The 22,933-nt window shown below is 50.3% G+C and overlaps 2 protein-coding genes across 5 annotated transcripts; one reads left to right on the top strand and one right to left on the bottom strand.

Annotated features, from left to right (window-relative positions):
- Positions 1 to 2,016: 2,016 nt before the first annotated feature.
- Ppm1j (protein phosphatase, Mg2+/Mn2+ dependent 1J) lies at positions 2,017 to 7,296 on the bottom strand. Of its 4 annotated transcripts, none has more exons than XM_020156557.2 (10): positions 6,958 to 7,296; positions 5,571 to 5,685; positions 4,729 to 5,016; positions 4,350 to 4,462; positions 3,984 to 4,068; positions 3,297 to 3,415; positions 3,032 to 3,095; positions 2,769 to 2,876; positions 2,495 to 2,646; positions 2,017 to 2,340 (listed from the first exon to the last, which is right to left on the bottom strand). In XM_020156557.2, the coding sequence occupies exons 1-10, from the start codon at positions 7,278 to 7,280 to the stop codon at positions 2,193 to 2,195; spliced, it is 1,515 nt and encodes a 504-aa protein (XP_020012146.1). In that variant the 5' UTR covers positions 7,281 to 7,296; the 3' UTR covers positions 2,017 to 2,192. The 4 variants fall into 4 exon arrangements, with proteins under 4 accessions (XP_020012146.1, XP_073906846.1, XP_020012147.1 ...); XM_074050745.1 differs by having other exon boundaries at positions 4,729 to 4,806; XM_020156558.2 differs by lacking the exon at positions 2,769 to 2,876.
- Positions 7,297 to 13,629: 6,333 nt separating this feature from the next.
- Positions 13,630 to 17,080, top strand: Tafa3 (TAFA chemokine like family member 3). The gene is made up of 5 exons (XM_074051018.1): positions 13,630 to 13,721; positions 13,827 to 13,942; positions 14,627 to 14,780; positions 15,402 to 15,590; positions 16,934 to 17,080. Exons 2-5 carry the CDS (start codon positions 13,828 to 13,830, stop codon positions 17,022 to 17,024), a joined length of 549 nt encoding a protein of 182 aa, XP_073907119.1. The 5' UTR covers positions 13,630 to 13,721; position 13,827; the 3' UTR covers positions 17,025 to 17,080.
- The last annotated feature ends 5,853 nt before the right edge of the window (positions 17,081 to 22,933 follow it).

The raw sequence follows: 22,933 nt of genomic DNA, 5'->3' as shown, positions 1-22,933 counted from the left end.
AAGCACTTACTGTGAACTGAGAACAATGTGTCAAAGATGTCAAATAACTACCTGAATAAGGAATATGGACAAAATTCCAAGATAGTTAGCATTTACTGAACTTTATTACATGGACTTGGTCTACATACACCAACTACTTTAGTCCTTACAAGCGACCTTATGAGGTAGTACTGTTAACTCCATTTTGCTGAGAAATGGAGGCTCAGAGAAGTTACAGAGCAGTGCTGGGTCTCAAATCCAAACAGCTGGAGTCTAGAGCCCTGTTCTTTACAACTCCCTCTGGACTCCTTGATAGACAGGTATAATCCAGGGGTCATTGCTGTAGGGGCATGCATGTGCCCAGCCCCGGACAGGTAAAGTGTTCAAGAAAAGGTGATGTATGAGGTTTTGCCATGTTTGATTTTTTTGTTTGTTTTGCAGTACTGGGGTATGACCTGAAGGTCTCAGGTTTACTAGGCAGGTGCTCTACCACTTGATCCACACCCCCAGCCATTTTTTGGTTTACTTTTAGGATAAGGTCTTGCACTTGCATTTTTTGCCTGGGACCAGCCTCAGACTGAGATCCTCCTACCTATGCCTCCCAGTGTCTGGGATTACAGATGTGAACCACCACACTTGGCTTTTAAATTTAAAATAGTAAGTTGGAGCTACTACAGGTCCACAGAGTTATGGGAACTCCAGGAGGGTACTGATGGTAGTGGTGATGGAAGAAGCTGGAGAAGAAAACAGTAGCCAGATCATGAAGGTCCTTATATGCCTTATATGTTCTAGGTGCAATAATAAAGAGTCATTGAAGTTAGGAAGCTGATTTGATAAAGATCTAAAGCAAACCAGGTGCCTGTGGCTCACACTGTAATCCTAGCTACTTGGGAGGCTAAAATGGGGAGGATTGTGGTTCAAGGCCAGCCCAGACAAAAAGTTCTAGAGACCCCATCTCAACCAACAGCTGGGCATGATGGTTGCACCTGCCATCTCAGTAACAGCAAGAAGCATAAATAGGAGGATTGTGATCCAAGCCAGCCTGGGCAAAAAGCAAGACCCTGTCTCCAAACTAACAAGAGCAAAAAGAGCTAGAGTCATGGCTTGAGTGGTAGAGCGCCTGCCTTGCAAGCAAAAAGAGTGGTGATAAAGAATGTCAAGATAGGTGGAAAAATATGAAATATTTTAAAAACTATATAATGAACAATGTAGTCATGCATCCCTTAATGATAGGGATGGTATGAGAAAGGTATTGTTAGGTGATTTCATTGTTCTGTGATCATAAGACATACTTATACAAGCTGATATGCAGCCTGCTACACACTTAGGCTGTATGGTACATGCAGCTAGTTTACCGAAACATTACGGGGCACATGACTGACTTAGCGACTAATTAACGTGATGAGCAAGAAACAAAAACTAAGGGTGACTCACTCTGAGATTTTTTTGTGTGTGTGGTACTGGGGTTTGACCTCAGGACCTACACCTTGAGCCACTCCACCAGCCCTTTTATGTGAAGGGTTTTTTTCAAGATAGGGTCTAGTGAACTATTTGCCTGGGCTGGCTTCGAACAGCGATCCTCCTGATCTCTGCCTCCTGAGTAGCTAAGATTACAGGCATGAGTCACAGGTGCCTGGCAGTACTCCAAAACTTTTAATTTGAGCAACCAAGCTGGTGTCCCGTGAGAGGATGAGGCAGAAGGATCATGTTTATTGGGGAAATGGTGAGCTCAGTTTGAGGCGGGTTGAGTTGGGGTGCCAGTGGGCTGTCTAACACACGTTTGGGAGATAACTGGGATGTAAAAGTCTAAAGCTTAGGACAGGTTTGGCTGGGTACATAGAAATCAGCAGATGGGTGAAGACATCGAGAGGTGGCTGAGAACGCTCCTGGCAAGTGGATGAGGTGGGAAGAGGGGACGACAGAAGAAAGACCCTAGGGAAACTACATTTTTAGGACTGTTCTGAGGTTTTCTCTACCACCCCAAAGAGCTTTTATGTACTTTTCAGTTTCTAGTCAAAGCAAAACAAAGACACACACTTTATCCGCATGGTTTATTTGCCAGTAGCTGTAACTCTGGATCTAGCAAGCATCCTTTGTTAGTTAAATTGCCACGAAAAAAGGGTCAGGGAAACAACGTCAGATTTTGGGCTGGGAGGAGGGGTAAGTATGGAGAGGCTGGGATGGTGGTAGGCAAAGGGATGGGGCCAAGTCCCTCAGGAGTAACTGCCTGGCCCTCCCAGGGGGATGACGAAGACTGAGATGTCATCCCCGGAACCCAGCTTGTTGTTTGGGAGACGCCAACCACGGTCCCGGGGGATGCCCCGGGACCCCAGGACCAGAGCTTGGGCCAGAGCTGTATACCTGCCAGGAGCACATGTGTACATTCATGTACCAACATGTATATGGGAAAACAAATACATAGACCCATATATGGGTCTCCAAGCATTGCTTCCCACTGTCCCTTCGCTAGTACCATCCCATGTGCCATGTCATCACCATGCCATGCAGCCCCTACCTGCTGGAGTCATTGGGCTCATAGGTTGACAGCACCCTGTCCACAGTGGCAGCTACCTCATAGTCATTGGTGACATCCCAGAGGCCATCTGTTCCCAGGACTAGCACATCATCAGGGCAGTGCTCGTACTGTGTTAGATCGTACACTCGTACCTGGTAGGGAAAGAGGGTAGTGAGAACTGAGTTGCGGGGTTGGCTTGGTAGGAGACTTGGGGAGAAAGGGACCCTGGATGAAAGCCAGCCTGAGATCCCCAGAAGAGGGAAAGTGTGCTCACCTCAGGGAAGCAGGAGAGAAAGGGCTTGATGGGTAGAGTAGAACTACAGACCTTAAGGTTGTGGTCTCCCAAACCCCGGGTCACCCCGATGGTGGCCATCACCCGGGCCTGAGGGAAATGAGGGTAGGGTGTACTGCTGTTTAGTCCTATCCTAGATGCTCTAAAACCATAGAGCCCTCCACCCCTGCCCTCCGGTAGAACCTTCACCTCCCTAGGCAAGCTCTGGGTCCTCCTGCCCTCTCCCACCCCTGCATGGAGTTTACCTTTTTTCCCTCCCCACAGACCAGAGGAAACCTGAGATCCTCCAGCTCGATCTTTTTGTAGGCCCTGGGGAGGGGGAAGTAGAGGAGGCATCACGGTGTAGCAAAGTCCCTCTCCCCTTGGAGCCACACCCCTCACACAAACCCCACCTGAAAAGGATCACAAACCCAACTCCAGCCTGACCCAGCCTCCAGATTCCACCTTGCTGCTGGTGGGGGACTGGTTGTGTTGCCATGGGAACAGCCCCAGCTCTAAGGGAAGTATTACCAGCCAGTCATGTTCTGGTCCCGGTACAGTATCCTCTGCCCCAACTCCTTGGGCTGAACTCTGCGGGGGAATTCGAGGTGGGTGAATTCACCACCCAGCAGCTCTGGTTTCAGGAAGCCCTGGGAAGGGCCAGATAGAGCAGAGGAACCTGAGCATTACCCCACAGCGCACCTCGACACAACACTTAGATGATGTTATTCTATATGTTAGGGGTTAGCAGACCCTTAAATAAAGCTTATCACCTGCCACATGGTATTCTAATATTAACATAAGTTAACTTATTCACTCCTCACGCCAACTGTGAGGCAGGAACTATGGATACACAGAGGTTAAGATGTCAGTCCTCACACGACTAGCAAAGTACACAAACCAGGCTTCAATCCCAGGCAGTCCAGTTCCAGAGCCCATGTGTTTAAGCCAGACTGCCTTTCAGGGGCCTTTGTTGTTTCTTCCCCCATCTCTGACTCTACTTCCTTCCTCAGCTGAGGCCACAGTGGGAGCCACCAGGCCAGCCCTGGCTCCTTCCTGCTGCATCATCCAGCTCGGCCCTGCTCTCCACAGTCCACACAGCCTCCAGCAAGGAACTTTCTGTGTGCACGGTGGAAGTGTGAGGGTCCTGAGGGACAGGGTGCAGATAGGCACAAGCCTCAATAAAGAATGGAGGTGAGGAGTTCCCTTCCTACTTACAAGCAGCTGAAGACGCTGGCGCTCAGTCTCGGGGGTGAACTCCCGTGACATTGGAATGATTTCACCATTCCGGACAATGATGGCCCTGCCCAGACAAAGAAAAGGCTCTGGGCCTGGCTCTCCTCAGCCCCCTTCATGGAAAGTTCCAGAAAGACCAGGCTGTTCCCATAATGACTTTAGAATTCTCCACCCAGGCCCCATCTCTCCTCCCCTCATGGATATTTCAGGGCTTTTCTTACAACTATCATCTCACTGACCCCTTCCAACCATTTATTTTTAACCCCCACTGCCTCACTATCTTTTACTCCCCCCATCCTATAGACTATGGCCCCTCAGGGTCACTTTCAAAGCCCTTCTCCCCCATACCTGCTGTCACCTGCATTGGCCACGTACACCTTGCCTAGCAGGTACACCACAACCAGGGCACAGCAGCCTCCCTCCACTTGGTGGCCACGACGCTCCCGAGCCATCTGTTCATCCTGTCAAATGAGGAAAGGTCAAAGGTGGGGGTGGAAGAAGAGCTTCCAAGCACATAGTCACCCTCCCCACCTCCATCTGCAGAAATCACCTGGCCCAGCCAGACCACACTGGAGGAGAGGAGGAACAAATGGGGGTTACTTCCCTTCTTCCACTCAAAAAATCAAGCTTCTGCTCAGACTCTCAAAGGTGTTCCAGGTTCTCAAGCTCCCCCCGCACCCCGCCCACCCCAGAATTGACCAGATTGCCTAGCAGGCCATCCACTCACCATGAGCTGGAAGGCATTCTCAATGGCCCCTATTATCAGGCTCTCATGGGTCACATCCTTCTGCGAAGACCAGCAGGACTGAGGGCCAACCAGGAGAGAGGGGTCACAGGAACCTGGGGTCCCTGGGGTGGATGGGAGGCACAGGGGAGGTGGCGAGGGATCCTGAAGTATTTCTACTAGGTCCCTTAGCTGCTCTCGGATATGGCGATGCAGAAGCCGGGAGGCCATTTCAGCAGCTCCACCCCCAGCATGCCCATCAAATAGGCCCCAGTAGTAGAAGCACAGTCCCTGATGGAGGAAAAGTTGGAGGTGAGTCAGCTAGTGTGTGTGTGTGTGTGTGTGTGTGTGTGTGTGTGTGTGAGAGAGAGAGAGAGAGAGAGAGAGAGAGAGATACAGGAAGAAGAACAAGGCTGTAGGCATCCATCCATATAAACATCAGAGAGAAGAGTGGAGCTAAGGTAAATTACATTTATTCACTTATTTGTGTATGGCCTATTATGTGTCAAGAGAAAGGAGAACCTCGAAAAAGCCAAATTCAAAGACCAAAGCAAACAAAAGGCCAAATTCAGAGATGCAAAGGGGTGCGAAAAAAAATCAGCATTTGTGAAATCATCCATAAATACACGAGGATCTACATTTTTAAGTGGAAAGTAAACACTCATACTGACAGGGTAGAATCTCACGAATCAAAGCCACATAAGGGTTCTGTGGCAGAGGCAGAAAGCGAGTGAATTATCGGAGGCAGCTTTCCACGTGTCTCAGATTTAAAACCAGATGCCTGGAATCCCTAGGGAGAGGTGTCACCATGTCTCTGGAGGCTAGGAAAGAGGGTGAGGGCTTACCTGGCCTCGGCTAGGCTCCTTAGGAGCCCCAGCGATACTCCTCCGGCCTTCCACATACACCACTTCACAGCAAGCCTGGTCCTCATTGTGCCGGCTCTTACCAGCATTTATGACCCTGCAGGGCCAGAAGTGAACACATCAGGTTGGACACCACAACAGGTCCTGGAATAACCCCCACCTAAGACACACACATCCTCTTCTGCCTAGTGGCCAAGCTGAGAAAGGTCACAGCTGTCCGGGATCCAGGCCAGATGGGAAGAAGGGAGGGCCAGCAAGGAGTATTGTCTGGGTGGCAGGCCCTACCACCTCATAGAAAGGCCGGCACCTGCACCTGCCTCAGTTCCCCCATCCTTAGCAAAGGAGGCTTCCTGATTGGTGCTGCAGGGCAGGGAGGAGGGACAGAGAGGGGAACCAGATAAAGGCAGGACATCTTACTTCCCTGCTAGCCAAGACCCTATATCCCATCCCCAGTCTCAATCACTTCTTTCAGTACTTTGTCCCCAGCATGCCACACTCATGGGCACACCCACCCTCACCCTAAAACCACCCAGACAAAATTTCTGCCCCATCAGCAGTGAGGAAGCGCTCCAGCCCAGATGGGAAAAGAGGAATTGAAATAGAGGTGTAGGCCCACCTGGTCTGGGTCAGAGATGCGTAATTACAAACTCCTCCCACGTGGGAAGGTAAAGGGGAGAGGGGCACGGGCTCACCAGTCGCCTCTCTCAGCGACCTCAGTGCCCGGATCTCGCTCAGGGCTCGGCTTTCCCGGCATATGTAATTAAAAATACACGCAGCCTAGGAGAACTCGGGCCAGGGGTCTAGTTCCTTGCCCCACCGGCGTGAGTCGTTCGCACAGGGGCGACCTCCCTCACGGTGGCGGCCCCCTCCCCCGCCCCAGGGAGCCGGCGGCCTTCTGGTGTCGCGGGCTATTTCTGGGTGTGGAGGGGGAGGGGAACCGTAAGAGGGACAGGGAACTGGGGCGCTGGGAAGTCGGTGAACGAGTCTTTCTAGCCACGATCTCCCTATCAGAAAGAACCCGGTTCCTCCTTGAACCTTCCCCCCTCTTAGCCTTGAAACTGCGGGCTGCGACTGAGAACCGGCTAACTCATCCCTGGGGGGGGGGCCCTCAGTCCTCCGGACTTTGGGAGGGAAACGGGGTCCAGAGGCAGCGAAGGTGGTCAACGATCTGCAAGTCCTGAAGAAGGTGATTCAGGCTGCCTGGACTGGAGAGTGGGCTGGGCTCGGGTACGGACCCCTGGGAAGATCTTGGGGAAAGGGGGTCCTTGGCCCAGAGCGCCGCTCCGAGGACGCATCCTAGCGCCGGGGATGCAAGCTAGGGAGAGGTGGGAGTCCCATCCTGGTTTGGGAGCCCCGGGGGGGCGCTTACTCGGCGTAGCCGGTGCTCCAGGGCAGGCGGCGGCCGGTGTCCGGGGGGCTTTGCACAAGCCGGCCCGCGTGGTCGTCCGCGCGTCGCAGCCCCCCGGGGCTCAGCTGCAGAAAGGTCGGTCTGGAGAAGCTCGCTCGCGCCTCTACGGTCTTCGCAGGCGCCCCGCTCCCGATCCCACGCCTGGCCGAAGGGCTTTTGGGCTCTTCTGGAGTGGCGGGCGGCACCGAGGTGGCGTTGGGCAGGTCCGGGGATTTGGGGCGCGGAGACGAAGCGCCTCCCGAGCTCACCAGGTGCGCCACTGCCGAGCGCACCCGGTTTAGCATGCTGCCTCCCTGCCCCGCCCTCGGCGTGGCCCCGCCCCCGGCCCGGCCCCGCCCCTAGGGCTCGGGGTGGGCGGTGCTCGCTCCCGATCGGCGCAAAACTTCCCCTGGCTCTGGGCCACCCCGGGAACCGCCCCACCAGCTCCCAGCCTCTGCCCCGCCCCATCCCGTCTTTGTCTCGCCCCACTGTCTCGAGGGTCTGTTGGGGGAAGGGAGCGGAGAGAAGGAAACATTGTTTCAGTCGTGCTGTGGGTTAGACATCAGCTAGAACGTCCCCATTGTGACGGGGGGTCAGGGAGGCAGGCTCCTTGCTCTGGATTCGGGGTGGCCAGCCTGCTTGGAGGGCCTTGGAGCTGATGACCTCATAGCAAAACAGCTGCTTCAGGGCCACTGGGTGTGAAGCACCTGGTGTGACAGCACCTCCGGCTGAGGCTGCTGGAGTTACAGCGACGAGAGAAGCAGGATGGTGCCGGCTGGAGTGATGCTAATCCCTCCAGGCGCAGCCCACCACCCTGGATCGAGGAGCTGTGATAAATTCCTGGACTCCTGACAGCACCGTTCCTTCAGAAGACCTCCCTCACATCCGTCAGAAGGGTTGCCACTTCCACCCCATTTTCTCGGAACCGTTTTCCCCACATTTAGACCTCCCAGGCCAGTGAGTAAGGATAACAACATAACGACGATTCATTGAGGACTATGCCCTCTACAAAGCACGCTCCATACATTAGGCCATTTATACCGCTTAACTCACTCTTCAAGGTGGGTTTTATTATATCCATTTTACGGATAAGGCAGGATGACACTTTCTATCATTTTACGGGAGTTGTCCCAAGAAGTCATACAGCCACTTAGAGATTCATGCCTGTATCAACCGCATGGGACCCAAACCCAGTTCTGACTTAGGGACCAAGTGATGTCTCTGCATCGGGGAGGAAGTGATAGGAAAGAGATGAGGAGTAGGGTTTCCTGGCTCCCACCCTCCGGGGGTCGAGGCAAAGAGCGGTCTCAGGATGCTGAGCAAGTTCTTAGGTTGCCGCCAGGGGGCGACAGAGGTCAGGCTCAGCGCTTGCCTAAAAGATGAAAAAGCTCACTCGCTCAACACTGGGACAGTCCAGTGGGACAGCCCAGTGGGCTATCTGTTTTGCCTTCTTCCTTCTGGGGGAGGGTGGTACTGACCTGACGCTGGAAGAGCCCTGTCCCTAAACCTGGTATCAGGCAGTTTATCACTAGAACCCCAGAGAGACCTGCCCTCCAACGCAGTTTAAAGGAGGTCAAGGCCCCTGTGATCCTAATACAAGTTGGGGAGGCAATCAGGCACCACTGGGACCCTGTTTATGGTTGGGACTCCACCTCTGGGTTCTGTCCACAGCGTGCTTCCTGACCATACTCTACTTTCTTCCCCAAGCTAAGCACCCACTCCCTCAGAAAGATGACTTTCTTGGCAGCTTCTAAATAAAAATCCCACAGTGGCCATTCAGATTTGTAGACTTGCTGTAATTATACCTGAATTTTGGGCAGAAAGAGGCAGAGAAAATGAAGTCACAGAGGAAAAAAAAATTCAGACCCAAAGACACAGAGCAGCAAAGGCAGTTGGGGACAAAGAACACACTGCTGTTCTGGGTGTTTCCCTCTTGTTTGAGAAAAACAAGCCAGCTCTCTGATAAATGGCATCACATCAGTGGGAAGTCAAAGACCGAAGAAAAAATATAACCGCTGGCTGTTTTTATTATTCAGTGTTTCTGGGACAATTTAGTTACCACTTCTGTGTCACCCAGCTTCCTATTCCCTGCTCTTTCCAACACCCATGGTGTGGCTATAAAAATGGGCCACACATCTAGAGCCTGGGGACCGCTGGCTCCAGCACCAGTCGGTTTGCAGGGAAGTAGGCAGTTACCTTGGGCTCCAGCCTCCCTGCCTCCCCCTCACCACCACCACCATCAGCAGTACCCAAACCCTAGGGCTCTCATCTCTTTGAGCCTCTCACCTATTCCTTACACCTTCACACCTCCTCCATCCTCAGACTGTCCCACTTCTGGAGAGAGGTCATCACCTCTGTTTATCCTGAGACAGTAAAGGGTGAGAGGGAAAAGGGGACAGGGTGACTATAAGCAGACTTGTGGGGTATTTCTCTTGACTGAGAGCTGAGACTCTGCTGAGTGGCCCAGACACAGGGGCACAAGGAGTGGGTCAGGACCGCTTTAAAACTGACCCCTTTTTCCCAGACCATCTGTAGTGTCTCAGGTCCCAGAGCTGGGCTTCTCCCACCCTTGTCCCCCTACATTATCCCGACCCCAAAGCCCAGTAGTACGAAGAGACATGTCCCTGCTGTGAAGAGACAAATTTACAGAGCCCCTCGGTACTCATTTGTCTGATACTTCCATATCCAAAATACAACCCTGTAAAGGATTATATAATTGCAGTTTTTAAATGACAGGTTTTTTTTTCTAATGAAGAAACTAAGGTCTCAGTGTGGTTCTCATGTTAAGATTCACAGCCATCATCCAGAGGGACATTCACCAGCCTACTACATCCCTGCCCGGCACCCAGCCTTTCTACCTCGCCTGGTCCTGTCCACCCTGAGGGCAGCACTGCTGGGTAGAAATAGTTACTATTCCTTCCTGAATGTCAATAGAGGAGAGCACTGTTGACAAGAATTTTGTGCAACCCCGGGGGTTTGTTCTCTATCTGTTCTGGCCAGTCCAGTCATCCCTAGCTTCCTCTGGCTACTGAGCATTTTAAAATAGCACTTGAGTGCTAAAGAAGACCTGAATCTTAAGTTTATTTAATGAGTTTAGATTTTTTTTTCATTTTTCTTTTATTATTCATATGTGCATACAAGGCTTGGTTCATTTCTCCCCCCTGCCCCCACCCCCTCCCTTACCACCCACTCCGCCCCCTCCCTCTCCCCCCCTCAATACCCAGCAGAAACTATTTTGCCCTTATTTCTAATTTTGTTGTAGAGAGAGTATAAGCAATAATAGGAAGGAACAAGGGTTTTTGCTGGTTGAGATAAGGATAGCTATACAGGGCATTGACTCACATTGATTTCCTGTGCGTGGGTGTTACCTTCTAGGTTAATTCTTTTTGATCTAACCTTTTCTCTAGTACCTGTTCCCCTTTTGCTATTGGCCTCAGTTGCTTTAAGGTATCTGCTTTAGTTTCTCTGGGTTAAGGGCAACAAATGCTAGCTAGTTTTTTAGGTGTCTTACCTATCCTCACCCCTCCCTTGTGTGCTCTCGCTTTTATCATGTGCTCATAGTCCAATCCCCTTGTTGTGTTTGCCCTTGATCTAATGATGAGTTTAGATTTAAATAACATGTATCTAGTGACCACCGAATTGGGCAATATTTTCAAAGCTCAAAAACCCCAGTGGTCTGGGCAAAGACTTGGTACTCCAGCTTTCCTCACCCCCTCACCTATATACATCCCCCGAGCCACAGGACTAGGGACCACGAGATCGGGGGGCAGGTGCATAAAGGGACCCCCTCGGAATTGCCCTGGCCCGCACCAGGGAGCTGTCCAATCCTACAGAACCTGCGGGGACCCGAGGGCCACTCTTGCTCTTCTTGCCCTGCGCCGCCAGGGGCCGCTGCGTGCTGGCTGTGCCCGCCGGTCCCGCCGAGCGCCCCGAGCTGTCGCGAAGGAAGCGGCGGCGCCCGCGCGGGACTGGAGGAGCCAGGCGACACCGAGCGCGGTGGCGGTGACGGCTGCGCGCTCCCCGGCCTGCCCGCTGAAGGTTCGGAGAGGACCCGACCGAGCCCTACAGTCCCTGGCTGGTGGAGCCCCATCCAGAGGTCCCAGATGCACAGAGCTGGGCCAGCCGGCCCGGTGATGCCAGCTTAGGCAGAGCCCCCGTTGTCCCCGGGGTGCAGCAACTTGGTGACGGACGGGGACAGAGCTCCGGATTAGACAGCACCCACGCTGACCGCTCGCGTCTGGAGCCCGCCTGTCGGAGTCTTGGTCCTATGCTGAAAGGCAGGGAGGAAGGACCTCCGGTGAGCAGGTTGGACCAGTGGCCACCGCTGTGGGGCAGGTAGGTCCCAAGAATGGGGACTCAGAATTTGGTGGACTGAGTGGGCGCTGGCTGGAGGGGGGCGGGAGCAGATGGGGCAAGGTCGAAGGTTCTGTGGTTCCTATTCTCAACTCCTTTGTGGGATGCAGGTTGCTCACTCAAGTATTGGGACTTGGGGAAAACCAGCTGGAAATTGAGGCAGAGCATGAAAGCTAAAGAACAAATCCCAGAAGCTTCTTTCTGAGCTCCCTCTGAGGGAGAAAATAGAATGTCAGAGTTTCTGGGCTCCAATCCCCCCTCTCCCACACAAACACACACCAGGTCCTTTGGGGTTTGGGGTACACAGGAGAGATGGGTGAGATGGATTGGAGCGTGATGCCTCAGAAAGAAAAGGATCACCTGAGAGAAGACTTTTCTAACCGTCAAAATGAATGTTCCTGACCGGCAGGGAGAAGAGAAAGCCACTCAGAAAAGGGGCACCTTTAGAAGGGTGGGAGTGTCTGCCCATGGAGCACATCTCCCCCAGGATACTGGCACCACTTTTTCTATCCTTGCCTCTGGAGGCCCTCTCACTCCTGAGAACTAGGACACAGGGTTCTCTGTCTTTTCCTTGGCCTCACATCCTGTGTTTCATTTCTGCCTTCCTTTAGAGGCTAAAAGGGAAGAGGCTCTTAGGGAGAATGGAGAGGCTGTTGGGCACAGCGGTCTTTGAGGCTCAGAGACCTGTTGCACCCCCATTCTAGCCCTCTGGAGTGGGAATGGGAGTGACAGTGGCAGAATTAAGCCAACTCCGTGGGGATCAAGGAAGCAAGTGCATGGGGCAGGGGTGGGGGTGGGAGGATGGAGACAAAGAGGATTCAGGGCCTTGGGAATCCCCAGCAGATTCTGACCCTCAGCTTTGTTCTGAGACCAGAGAGATGACAGCAGTGATTCTTAGGCTCCTCTCACCTCTGCTTCATTCCTGGGACAGAAAGTCCTGGCTGCTTGACTCAGGCTCACAGCCCTACATGGTCCCAGAGTCTGTAGGGGCCTGCACATCTCCAGGGCTGAAGGAGAGACTCTGCCATTGGCTTGGGAACAGCTGCGGAACTGGATGCTACTTCAGTGCCAAGTGTAACCCCCTGTCTTCTTGCACACATCGCTACATAAAGCATTTCCCTGTATGTTGTTGCTGTTTTACAGCTGTCTGGGATTGCAATTATACAGAATCTTTCCAGTGCATTCAGTGTAGAGTTTTCCTTCAGCCCCTGCAGGGGCTTAGGCTCCTTCTGTACCTCCACCTCCTCAAAACTCTTTCCTACTTGTCAAGGTGGAGTGAGTCTGAGGTCAGTAGATGAACAGAAGGTGAAAGATCTCAAGAAAGGTAAGTGGAGAGAAGATGGGAAGGGAAGGGTGAAGAGAGAGATCAAGGGTTCCATCCAAGGGAGCAGCTGGCTCCTGATATTTGGTTTGGTTCCTGGTCTTCCCAGAACTGTGCTTCATTTGGGAGGGGGGCAGTCAGCAATGTCCCCCAAGGGGCTAGCAGAGCAACAAAAGTAGTGACTCAGGCCAATCCCTGAGCTCAAAGTCAAGAGACCTCCTTTGGTTGTTCCTGCCCCCAATTTGGTTCAATGCAAGATGGAGGAGGAGAAGAAGAGGGGAAAAGAGCAGAGGCAAGGTGGCACAGTGGCATTAGGGGAGGCTTTGGGCTCTGATCTCTGCTACCTGCATGCTACCTATCCTTGGACAAATCCTTTAACTTCTGTTAGTCTTAGTTCCATTTCTTCCTTTTTAAATTTAAATTGAATTGCATGGCTACTACAGTACCAAGGTTTGAGACTCAGAAAGTAAGAAAAGAAATTGGAAGAAAAGTAAGTCTCCCTCCTACCTCCAACTCCCAGCCAACCAATATTGTTAGTTTTTGTATACATGTTCCACACCTAGTTTATGCATCTCAAGCAACATAACTAACCCCTCCCTTTTACACATTTTATACACACCATCCTGCTTGTTGCTTTTTTCCCCTTAATGGTGGTTTGTCATGGAAGGTCATTGCACACATCGCTACATAAACGATTTCCTCAATTAGTTTTTTTAACTGTCAGGAAGGGACCACATTTGTACAGTCTCTACACTGTATTCAGTCAGTCCATTACTGATGGTTGTTTGGGTTGTGCCCAGGTTTTTGAGCTTTGGTTTGCTCATCTATCAAACAAACAATAACAACTATTTGGAAAGGGTTGAAGTGCATGTGTGAAGTGCCTGGGTTAAGGGCTCAAAGAGTAGAGTCAGCATTATTTTTCCTCATGTGTTACAATCTTCTAGTTGCTTTTGCAAAGCCTTTCTTAAATGTCCCCTCCACAGGCTCTCCCTGCCTGTTCTCCAGTCCTCCAGTAGCACTCATCACATCCTACGGTGACTTGGTGCCAGGTTTCCAGCTGCCTGGGGACAAAGTATGTATCCTGGCACCCTTATGGCTCCTGGAAGGTATGGCACAGAGAAGGGGTTCAGGCCGGTTCTGGCCTGGAGCTAAGCAGGGTGTGCATTTTTCTCTACAGGATGAGGGAGAGAGTCGCTTGCAACTGGAGCCCAAGCAGCTGGCTGCTGGCACTGTCTCTGGCCTGGGTGTGGACCTGCCTGACCTTGGCTTCCTTGCAGCCTTCTACTGCCACAGGTTTGGGGGATGTGATGGGACTCGGTTTTCCAGCTGCTGAGCTGGACAGCACCCCACCCAACTCTGTAGAACAGGCTCTAAGGCAGAGTAAAAGCCACAGATTTCAGAGTCTGACTTTCCCTCTGTTCATCACCCTGGACACTCTGCCCTCTTCTGCTGTCCTAGACCAGGGAAGGTCTGGGCAGACCCTTTGCTCATTGCCCCTTCCAGGCTGGAAGGTATTTTGCAGCCAGAGAGGCCCTGGGTGGGAGCTTAAGTCTAGCCTCCTGGCCTAATTCAGAGGTTTTCCTTCTGGGATGGCTAAAGCCTGTGTAAGCGGATGATCCTTTCCATGTATTGTAAGCCCCAGGGCCCTTGCCCTCACCCTGAGACAGTTGGCAGGTGGCGGCTGGTGTGTGATTCCAGCTTTCTTCCATGGACCAGGTCAGAGCCTGGTGATGAGCACCTCTTGCTGGGGAAGAGCAGGAACCTTCCGTCTGCATCTTTCCTCCTTGCCATTAGATACCTTCTTACCCACCACCTTCTAGGGATGGAACCCAGGGCCTCTCGCTTTACCACTGTAGCACCAGCCCTGACAATCTCTTAAGCAGGGAGGAAGGGCTTGAGGACCACTGGGATGGTGGGAGAGGGGCAGGGCTGGGGACCTGGGCTGAAGACCTGATTTTGTGGGACTGGTCCCATCAGTCCTCATAAAGCAGGGCACGTGCGAGGTGATTGCTGCTCACCGCTGTTGCAACCGGAACCGAATTGAGGAGCGCTCCCAGACTGTCAAATGCTCCTGTCTTTCTGGCCAGGTGGCTGGTACCACGCGGGCAAAACCCTCCTGTGTGGACGGTGAGTGAGAGGCCAGGCCTGGGGCGGGTGGGTAGAGAGGCCCTGAGCAGAGATAAGGAGGTTTATTCAGGCTTCATCATCTGCTGGGGATCCAATTTCATACCCATCTCAGGGTTTTCATGATCAGAGTCTCAAATGATGGGGCACCCTGTGGGAAAGAAGAGGGCAGATGGGACATCCCTGAGTCACAGAGGAGGAAGGCTCTTGTTACACCTGCCCTCTCATAGTGCCCACCGTCTGGCACACAGAGACACATTCCAAAACACACCTGCTCCCACTGCCTCACACTCTCTCCTCCAGAGGGGGGGCCTCTTCCACTGCTCATTCTCTTTTTTCTCTGGACACGCGCACCCCTCACCCACCTCTCTGCCCACACCTGTCCTCTTCCTCACGTGGCATCGGTGTAACCATGCTCACAGCACCCACACGCAGGTCAGCTTGCACACTCCTGGGTATGGCTCGCACTTGCTCACACACTGTGTGGGAGATGCAGAGATTCCTGGGATTAATGTGGAGAGCCGTATGTCCCCAAGCCTCCACCCCAGTACGGTGCTGTCACTCTATACAGTCCAGGGTAGGGGGAATAGAAGGGACATGCAGGGTTCAAAGCTAGAGGTGTGAGAAGCATAACCCTGGTGACAGCAGCTGTGCAAAGAGCTTATCGCTGCACCCTGCCTCCTGCCCCACAGCCTCCATCGTCCTGCAGAGATGGTGGTGTCAGATGGAGCCCTGTCTCCCAGGGGAGGAGTGTAAGGTGCTCCCGGACCTGTCAGGATGGAGCTGCAGCAGTGGACACAAAGTCAAAACCACCAAGGTATCAGGTGGATACTTTGTCCTTTCCCCTTCGCCTGGGTACAGCAAAGGAGGCATAGGAGCCTGGTGGAGGTGGTGGGGGGACAGCAAGTGTCTCAAGTTGGGATCTGTGAGCCATGAGAATGCATCCCCTGACAGTTCTCCTGGGTCTGTCTTGACTGGGGACTGGAGTGAGGGCTTAGTCTCTGAAATCCACTGTGGTGTCCTTCTGGAAGAACTTTTTTTCTTTTTTTTTGGCTTCACTGGGGTTTGAACTCAGGGCCTTGTGCTTGCTAGGCAGGTGCTCTGCCACTCAAGCCACTCCAACACCCCCTTTGCATACAGTGAGTTTGCCTCCAGAAAATGTTAGGCCTAGAAAAACAAAATGGAGCTGGGCATTGTGATTCATGCCTATAATCCCAGCAATTGAGAAGCTGAAGCAGAAGGACTGTGAGTGTGAAGCCATCCTGGGCTACATAGTGAGACCCTATCTCAAAAAACAAAACAAACAACAGCAACAAAATATGGAGAATTGGGGAAATTATCTAGATAGTTCAGGGAAGAATCTTTTTCCTGAATTCCAGGTACGATAGCCACTCTGTCAGCCACCCCTGCCATGGACTGTTCCCCCACACCCACCCTACTCCCAGGACTATTAACTCCCTACAGTTCATACCTACCTTCATGTAGTCATTCGCTCTCTCTGCTGTGACAACACTCAAGATGATTATTATTTTCATGGTTTGCTGCCTGCCCAACAAAACAAGGGGTAATTAAAATTTTATCAAACTCTTTAACAAGTCCATGTGTGTCACAGTTAATTAGGTGCATTGCTTTGTAATCACCATGAGTACAGATGAGTGACAACACAGGGCCTCTGCTTTCCCTCCCCCTACCACACACAGCAAACAAGCAAAAAAAAAAAAAAAAAAAAAAAGGAAGGGAAGCCCCAGAATTGTGAAAAGGGTGATGATTTTCCTAGAGCTCAGAGCAAAAGAAGCTACAGCAAGAATTTTGGTTGGATGTAAAGTAGAGCATCCCATTATAAGCAGGGAAGGGAGACAGCCATTCATGCTAGAAGAGCGTGAGACCCAACACAGAGCTTGGGACATTTGTCACTCTCTTACAGATTTAGGTTAGCAGCCTGAAAGACTGATCACTATGCTTGGAAGCAATCAGTGATGAGACTTGATGATTTTTGTTTGCACAGGCCACCAGACCACACTTTTCCAGCTTGGAGAAGGGAATGGGGCAGCAATGACCTGACCTTGAAGTGATCTGTATCTCCTGGGGGAAACTCTGCGTGCTGGAATGGCTCCCCATGGCCTTCTTTGAACTTCAGCTATGCTATTGTTTGCTCTCTAGGTCACACGATAGCACCGTGGGTCATGACTTGGACAGGACAGGCTTTCTGGAGCCCTGGACTGAAGAGTGGCAACCAGTCATCAACCAGTAATATGGGGAGTCCCTTACCTGGACATGTGTCCTGTGCCAAATGCAGCACCCATCTTTCCAGGGCCATATCAGTTAAGCTGCTCAAATATGGACAGATGTACAACCTCCTTAAGGAGCTGTGCTCTCCTGGAGACACAATTCCTGCCTGTGAGAATATCCAGTCAAGTTGGGAAGTTGACAACAGACAGTTTAGGTGACTTACCTTTAAGCCTGTGGTACCATGACTTTTGAATCACCTGCTACATGGTGTAGGATGGACACCATATAGAATCACACCTACCCAGCTCCTCAGATTTTTGTTTCTTTGTTTGTTTGAACGGATGAGGAAACTGAGTCCCAGAATGATGAAGTGATTTCCCAAGCTCTCACAGCCTAGGCTCCCAAATCTTTAAGACTGCTGCCTCTCACTAGTGTGGATGTTGGGATTCCAACCTTTGGTGTTAATTGTCTCACATCCAGGACCCTACAAAATATTGGCTGGAGAGCACCTTCTTAGAAGATGCTAGCACTGGAACTTTGACCAAGGTCACTGTTTTATTAGAAATAATCCAGAATCTCCACACACCAGATCTGGGGACACTTTGTCTCCAGCTGCCCTCAGCACCCACAGGCTCCATGACAAGCCAGAAGGTTGCTCAGCCTTGTTGCAGCTGGGGCTCTCTGCACTGAGCTGGCATTACACTCCCCATTCTGGCCTCTCTCTTCTGGGTCTTTAGACTGTAACTCTCTGGCTCCAGGAGAGAGACTGGGGTGGTTAGGACTGGTCAGGGTCCTCTCCCTTCAAAGCCCCCTGTGGGTCAACACAGTCAGGTTGGTACCCTAGATGACTCAGGGATGCCATGGTGATTTACAAAGGCCTTAGGGAGTTGGGAGTCATTAGAGAGCAACTCGGATGATGCCAAATTCTGACGTTCAGAGAAGGCAAATCAAGGAATGTTTGGGGCCTCTCAGTCCCTCCTGCTCTGTGTACTTTCTCACAGGGTAGAAGGAAAACATGTTCCCCTCTCTCCCACCCCACCTTACTGTACTTTTTTGTTTTTATTTTAGGTTAATGGAGTGAACAATGATAGCAGTTCACTGGACTGTAAATATCAGACCTCTAACTACTAAAATCTCTGCACATAGTTGGGGTCATGGGATCGGGTGGCCAAGTCAAGGCTCCAAGGCTGTCATTGCCGCCTTCATTGCTGGAGAATGGAGGCTGGAGGACAGACTAAAGGGTTGGCAACTTTTTTCTGGAACGAACCAGTTGGTCAATATGTTTTTTACAGACTATGTTGCATATTTTTCCTTGTTCGTTACTTGTTTTCTTAAAACAAAACAAAACCTTTCAGAAATGCAATGCAAAGTCCATTCTTAGCCCCAGGCCTGTAAAAAAAATCAGACCCTGGTCAACTTCAGGGAACTTTTGGTGGCCTGGGATGGCCTGCCAGCCTCCTGCTCTCCAAGCTGTAGAAACCTGAGCCCAGGGTTGGGGCTGGTTTTGTTTTTCTCCTAATGCTTCTTGAGAGATGGGTGAGTGAATTATTTAGGCTACAAATGAGACAGCTTTAGCAGTTAGATAATAAAAGCCTGCTTTCCTAGAGGCTAGAACATGGACTTCTTCCTTCCCTCCCCACCCCTCGTGTCCAGGAGAGAGGAAGAGGGCTCCAGCCTTCTGCTCACTTGGTCTGCATCATGACATGAGCCTGAGAGCATGGGAACAATGTCACAAAACTCTCCTGAGCTGCCAGCCTCTGCCAGCCCTGCCTCAGCCAACGTTCTGGGTCCCCCGTTCCCTGAACTCTTGCAGAAGACGCCTTTGCCTGACACAATGCTCACTCATTGCTTTAACTCCTCAAAGCCCCATTTCCTCCTGACCAGGTCATATATTTCTTTGGTGGCCTTGGAGGATTATCTTTCCTACGGCCAGAAGAGCCCCCACATAGAGGGTCTGGTGGAGAAGGGAAAGAGTCTCACCTCCCAACAGTTTCTCCTTGAGCTTTGATTCTGAGTCAAGTACATGTGCATTTTTTAGCTATCACAATGGCAGTCTAGAAAACTAATTTCCCAGGAGCACAGGGTTCCAAGAGTCACTTCTTGTCTTCTCCCCTTGGCAATGGGATCTCAGATTCTCTGAAGTTTGCTGGTCTTAGGGAAGCTGCCTGCTACAAGATCATATGTATCAATTCCTAATGGTCTTCTGGAAGTTTCATTAAAGTCTGTGAGTGATGTCTGGATTAATGGCCCCCGGATAGCTATATAGAGTTAAGGCTGCAGCTTCTTAAAACCACAGACTTACAGCTAGAAGGGATTTTAGAGGCCAGTTAGTCAACTGCTCCATTTGACAGATGAGGGGAGTGTGGCTCAGAAAGGCTAGGTAATTTGCCCGAAGTCACACAGCAGCCCAGAAACACAGACAAGTGTTCTACTACTGAGATCACATCTTACCCCAGAGTAGAGGAAGAGTAGATGAAGTGCCTAGTAGATGAAGAATTATAGCAAGGATGAATGAGAAAAAAACTTCATTCTAGAATCACCATAAGATCAAGGGAGCAGAAGGTAGAATGGGGTATAGATAGATAGATAGATAGATAGATACATATAGATATAGAAAGAGTGAGAGAGAGAAAAGGGGGACAAAAAGGAAGGTTTGACATCACTCATTCAGAACACCAAAACACCAAAGCACAGAACAAAATAGAGGAAAGCTGATGCCACATATAAAAAATAATTGATTCTCAACCTTTCTGGAAGAAGCAGAATGGAGCCCTATCAACCCTTGACAGAACTGGCATGTGACACACGCCTGTAATCCCAGCACTTAGGAGGCTAAGGCAGGAGAACTATGAGTTTCAGACCATTCTGGGTTATATAGCAAGACCCTGTCTCAAAAAATCAAAGCAAAGCATGGCTAAGTGGTAGAGCACCTGCCTAGCAATGTACTGAATTCAACTTCCAGAACCACCAAAAAAACAAATGAACAAACCAAAACCAAACCCTGGACAATCTGCAAAGCCAACCTTGATGGCTGCTGGTGATGTTCGTTTTGTTTTGCTTTTGGCTGTATGTGGGGTTTGACCTCAGGCCTTTGTGCTAGGCAGTTGACTCTACCACTTGAGGAACACCTCCATCCCTTTTTGCCCTGGTTATTTTGGAAATAGGGTTTTGTTTTTTTTACCAGTCCAACCTTGCTTCCTGTCCTAGCCAGGGTGACAGGCACACCATACCTCAACCAGCTTTTTTCCATTGAGATGGGGTCTCATGACCCACGCTGGCCGGAACCACGATCCTCCCAATCTCAGTTTCCCAAGTAGCTAGGATTGTAAGTGTGAGCCACCAACCTGGCTGGCTACCAGGGTTTTTTGGTTTTTGGTTTTTTTTTAATACTCTATATAAGGGCCTGTAAAGTAAAGTGCATGAAACTTTTTTTTTTTCGGTACTGGGGCTTGAACTCAGGGCCTACACTTTAAGCCACTCTGCCAGCCCTTTTTTGTGTTGAGTTTTTTCAAGATAAGCTCTCACGATCTGTCCAGGCTGGCTTCAAACCTTGATCTTCCTGATCTCTGCCTCCTGAGTAGCTAGGATTACAGACATGAGCCACTGGTGCCCAGTGATGAACCACCTTTCTTTGTAAATAAAATTTTATTGAAACATAACCATACTTATTTGCTTATTATTGCCTATCATTCTTTTTTTTTTCTTTTTTTTTTTTTTGGTGGTGGTAGTGGTGGTACTGGGGATTGAACCCGGGGCCTCTAACTTGCTAGGCAAGTGTTCTACCTCTTGAGCTACACACTCAACTTGCCTATGGCTACTATAGTGCTATAAGAGCAGAGTCAAGTCACTGTGAAGAAACCATATTGCCTACAAAGCCTAAATAATTATATGATCCCATATGGAAACAATTTGCCAGTCCCTACCATAGTGTTTTTTATTGGAACTCTCTCAACCTGGAAAATGATGACTGCAATATAGTCCTGCATCTGGGAACTTTTTTGCTCTGAGCCTGTGCCTGTGTCCCCTTTAATCCCTTCCAGTGCCACTTGTGATAGCTAACACCCAAAGAAAAGAAGACACAAAGACTAAAACAGAGGCCAAGAAAAAAATTTGCTTCCCTACTATGTTGTTACCCACACTGGGCCAATCATATTTTCCAAGTTCATCTAACTTCTAACTTTGAACTTAAGGAAGATAACTGCATGTGTACCCTGTGTAAAGATATAATGGTTGCATTCGTGTACACCACGGGTACACCCAGAACAGGGAAGGGCTCAATTCCCTCCTTTGCCCCACTGAATGATCAGCTAAGTCGATGTTCTTGGCCTTTTTTTTTTAATTTCTTTTGTTCATATGTGCATACAATGTTTGGGTCATTTCTCCCCCCTTCCCATGTTCTTGGCCTTGTGATTTGTCACTGCGTGTGGATCTGGGATGGGCATGGACACAGCAGCTACTGGCCTCAGTGTTGTTTTGGGAACTGACATATAGATTTGGCAGACAGAAGACTTGTTAACTGCCTTTCAAAGCATCCCCAAGGGTACAAACTCTCCTTCACTCTGACTTAGAGGAAGAGGGTTAAAACATTCATTTTCAGAAATTGGATTGACTCATCCTGGGTGATTGGCACTACACCAACATGCTTCTTGGTGAACGTCCACCAGATGTCAAGCACCATGTCAGTGTCCTTTTGTAGGTGACAGTATGTTAAAGGGAACTCTTGCCATCTCAAAATTTGGACAGAGGCCTTAAAAGGTCAGGTAAAGAAAGATAGGTATTAACCATTCTCAACTGCCCCCACGTGTTAAGTCAGGATGCCAGACTACTTCTCCAAACTTGTAAAAAGGGTGGCCACTAGCTTGCTAGCCACCTGTGCACAGTGTGAGAGAGGACTAAGGGTGGAGGTTGAAGGGCCTGTGGTAATGAAGATCTATCTGGAGAGAGTTGAAGCTTTCTTTCTCCCCTGTCCCACATAAGAGAGGGATTCCAGAGAAGAACTGCAATAGCCTGACTTGAATCCATTGGAGTTCGGGAAACTTGGCCTTAAAAGCCATCTGAAGGTGAGTGACTGTAGAAGAAAGTCACACAAAGTCCAGGAGACTGCTTGAAAGTGTGCTGTACCCCCAAAGCTTAGCAAAACTTAGATGTTGGCATGTTTTCCATGGGTGAGCTTTGGACTGCTGTAGAGGGCTGTCCCCTTTCCCTAGTGGTGACCCCATCTAGGGAGAAACTATGAGTCATAAGTGGTCAGCAGCAGGAGGCATTGCCCACATCAGAGGTGTAAGTAGGAGAGCTCCAGCAACAAAGCATCTTCTAGAAACCTGGGAAAATGTGCCAGGAGATGAAGCCCAAGCTCTGAGATGGAAAGAGAGAGACGTATAGATGCCAAATAATTTGCTCAAAATCAAGTAGTGAAGAAGTGCCATGTGTTGGTTTTGGGCAAACTGGAACTACATTTCCCAGAATCCTCTTCCTGGCATAGTTCTGGACTAGAGTTGGCCAAAAGATTGATTTGTAAATGATCTGGAAGGCAGATAAGTACAGCTATAGCAGTAATTCCTTCCAGAAGTTTGTCTTTGAAGTGTCAGCAGATCCCAGACTGTAGTAATTCTCTGTCACTCCACATCCAGTTTTACTTCTGAAACCCATGCCAACCTCCAGGTGCAGAGGCAACAGACTTCCATCAGCTCCTTCCCTCTAGGAGTCTGCTCTGAACTCATGCCTGAGTTCAAGATGTTTGATTAGCAGAAGTTTTCTGATCCTCTGTCTTCTCTACTAAGACCCTTATTTTACCAAAAATTGTAGCATGGCTTGTCTCCTTCAAAACTCAGGTTGAAGTTGAAGTTTGTCATTCGTGGCAGTGTTGGGAGGTGGGACTTTTAAGAGATGACTAGGTGACCATGAGGAATTAGTGCCTTTCTCACCGGAGTG

Source organism: Castor canadensis, chromosome 12 (genome assembly GCF_047511655.1).
Source record: "Castor canadensis chromosome 12, mCasCan1.hap1v2, whole genome shotgun sequence".
In the NCBI taxonomy this organism is placed as follows: domain Eukaryota; kingdom Metazoa; phylum Chordata; class Mammalia; order Rodentia; family Castoridae; genus Castor; species Castor canadensis.
This window is presented reverse-complemented; position numbering and strand designations above follow the sequence as displayed.

Excerpts from the sequence above, each read along its gene's own strand:
- Ppm1j (XM_020156557.2), bottom strand. The coding sequence starts at position 7,280 with ATGCTAAACCGGGTGCGCTCGGCAGTGGCGCACCTGGTGAGCTCGGGA. Across the intron at positions 2,877-3,031 it reads TCTGTGGGGAGGGAAAAAAG|GCCCGGGTGATGGCCACCAT; the intron begins GTAAACTCCATG and ends CATTTCCCTCAG. Across the intron at positions 2,341-2,494 it reads GAGCCCAATGACTCCAGCAG|GTATACAGCTCTGGCCCAAG; the intron begins GTAGGGGCTGCA and ends TGCTCCTGGCAG.
- Tafa3 (XM_074051018.1), top strand. The coding sequence starts at position 13,828 with ATGAGGGAGAGAGTCGCTTGCAACTGGAGCCCAAGCAGCTGGCTGCTG. Across the intron at positions 13,943-14,626 it reads GCAGCCTTCTACTGCCACAG|TCCTCATAAAGCAGGGCACG; the intron begins GTTTGGGGGATG and ends TGGTCCCATCAG. Across the intron at positions 14,781-15,401 it reads CCCTCCTGTGTGGACGGTGA|CATAACCCTGGTGACAGCAG; the intron begins GTGAGAGGCCAG and ends AGGTGTGAGAAG.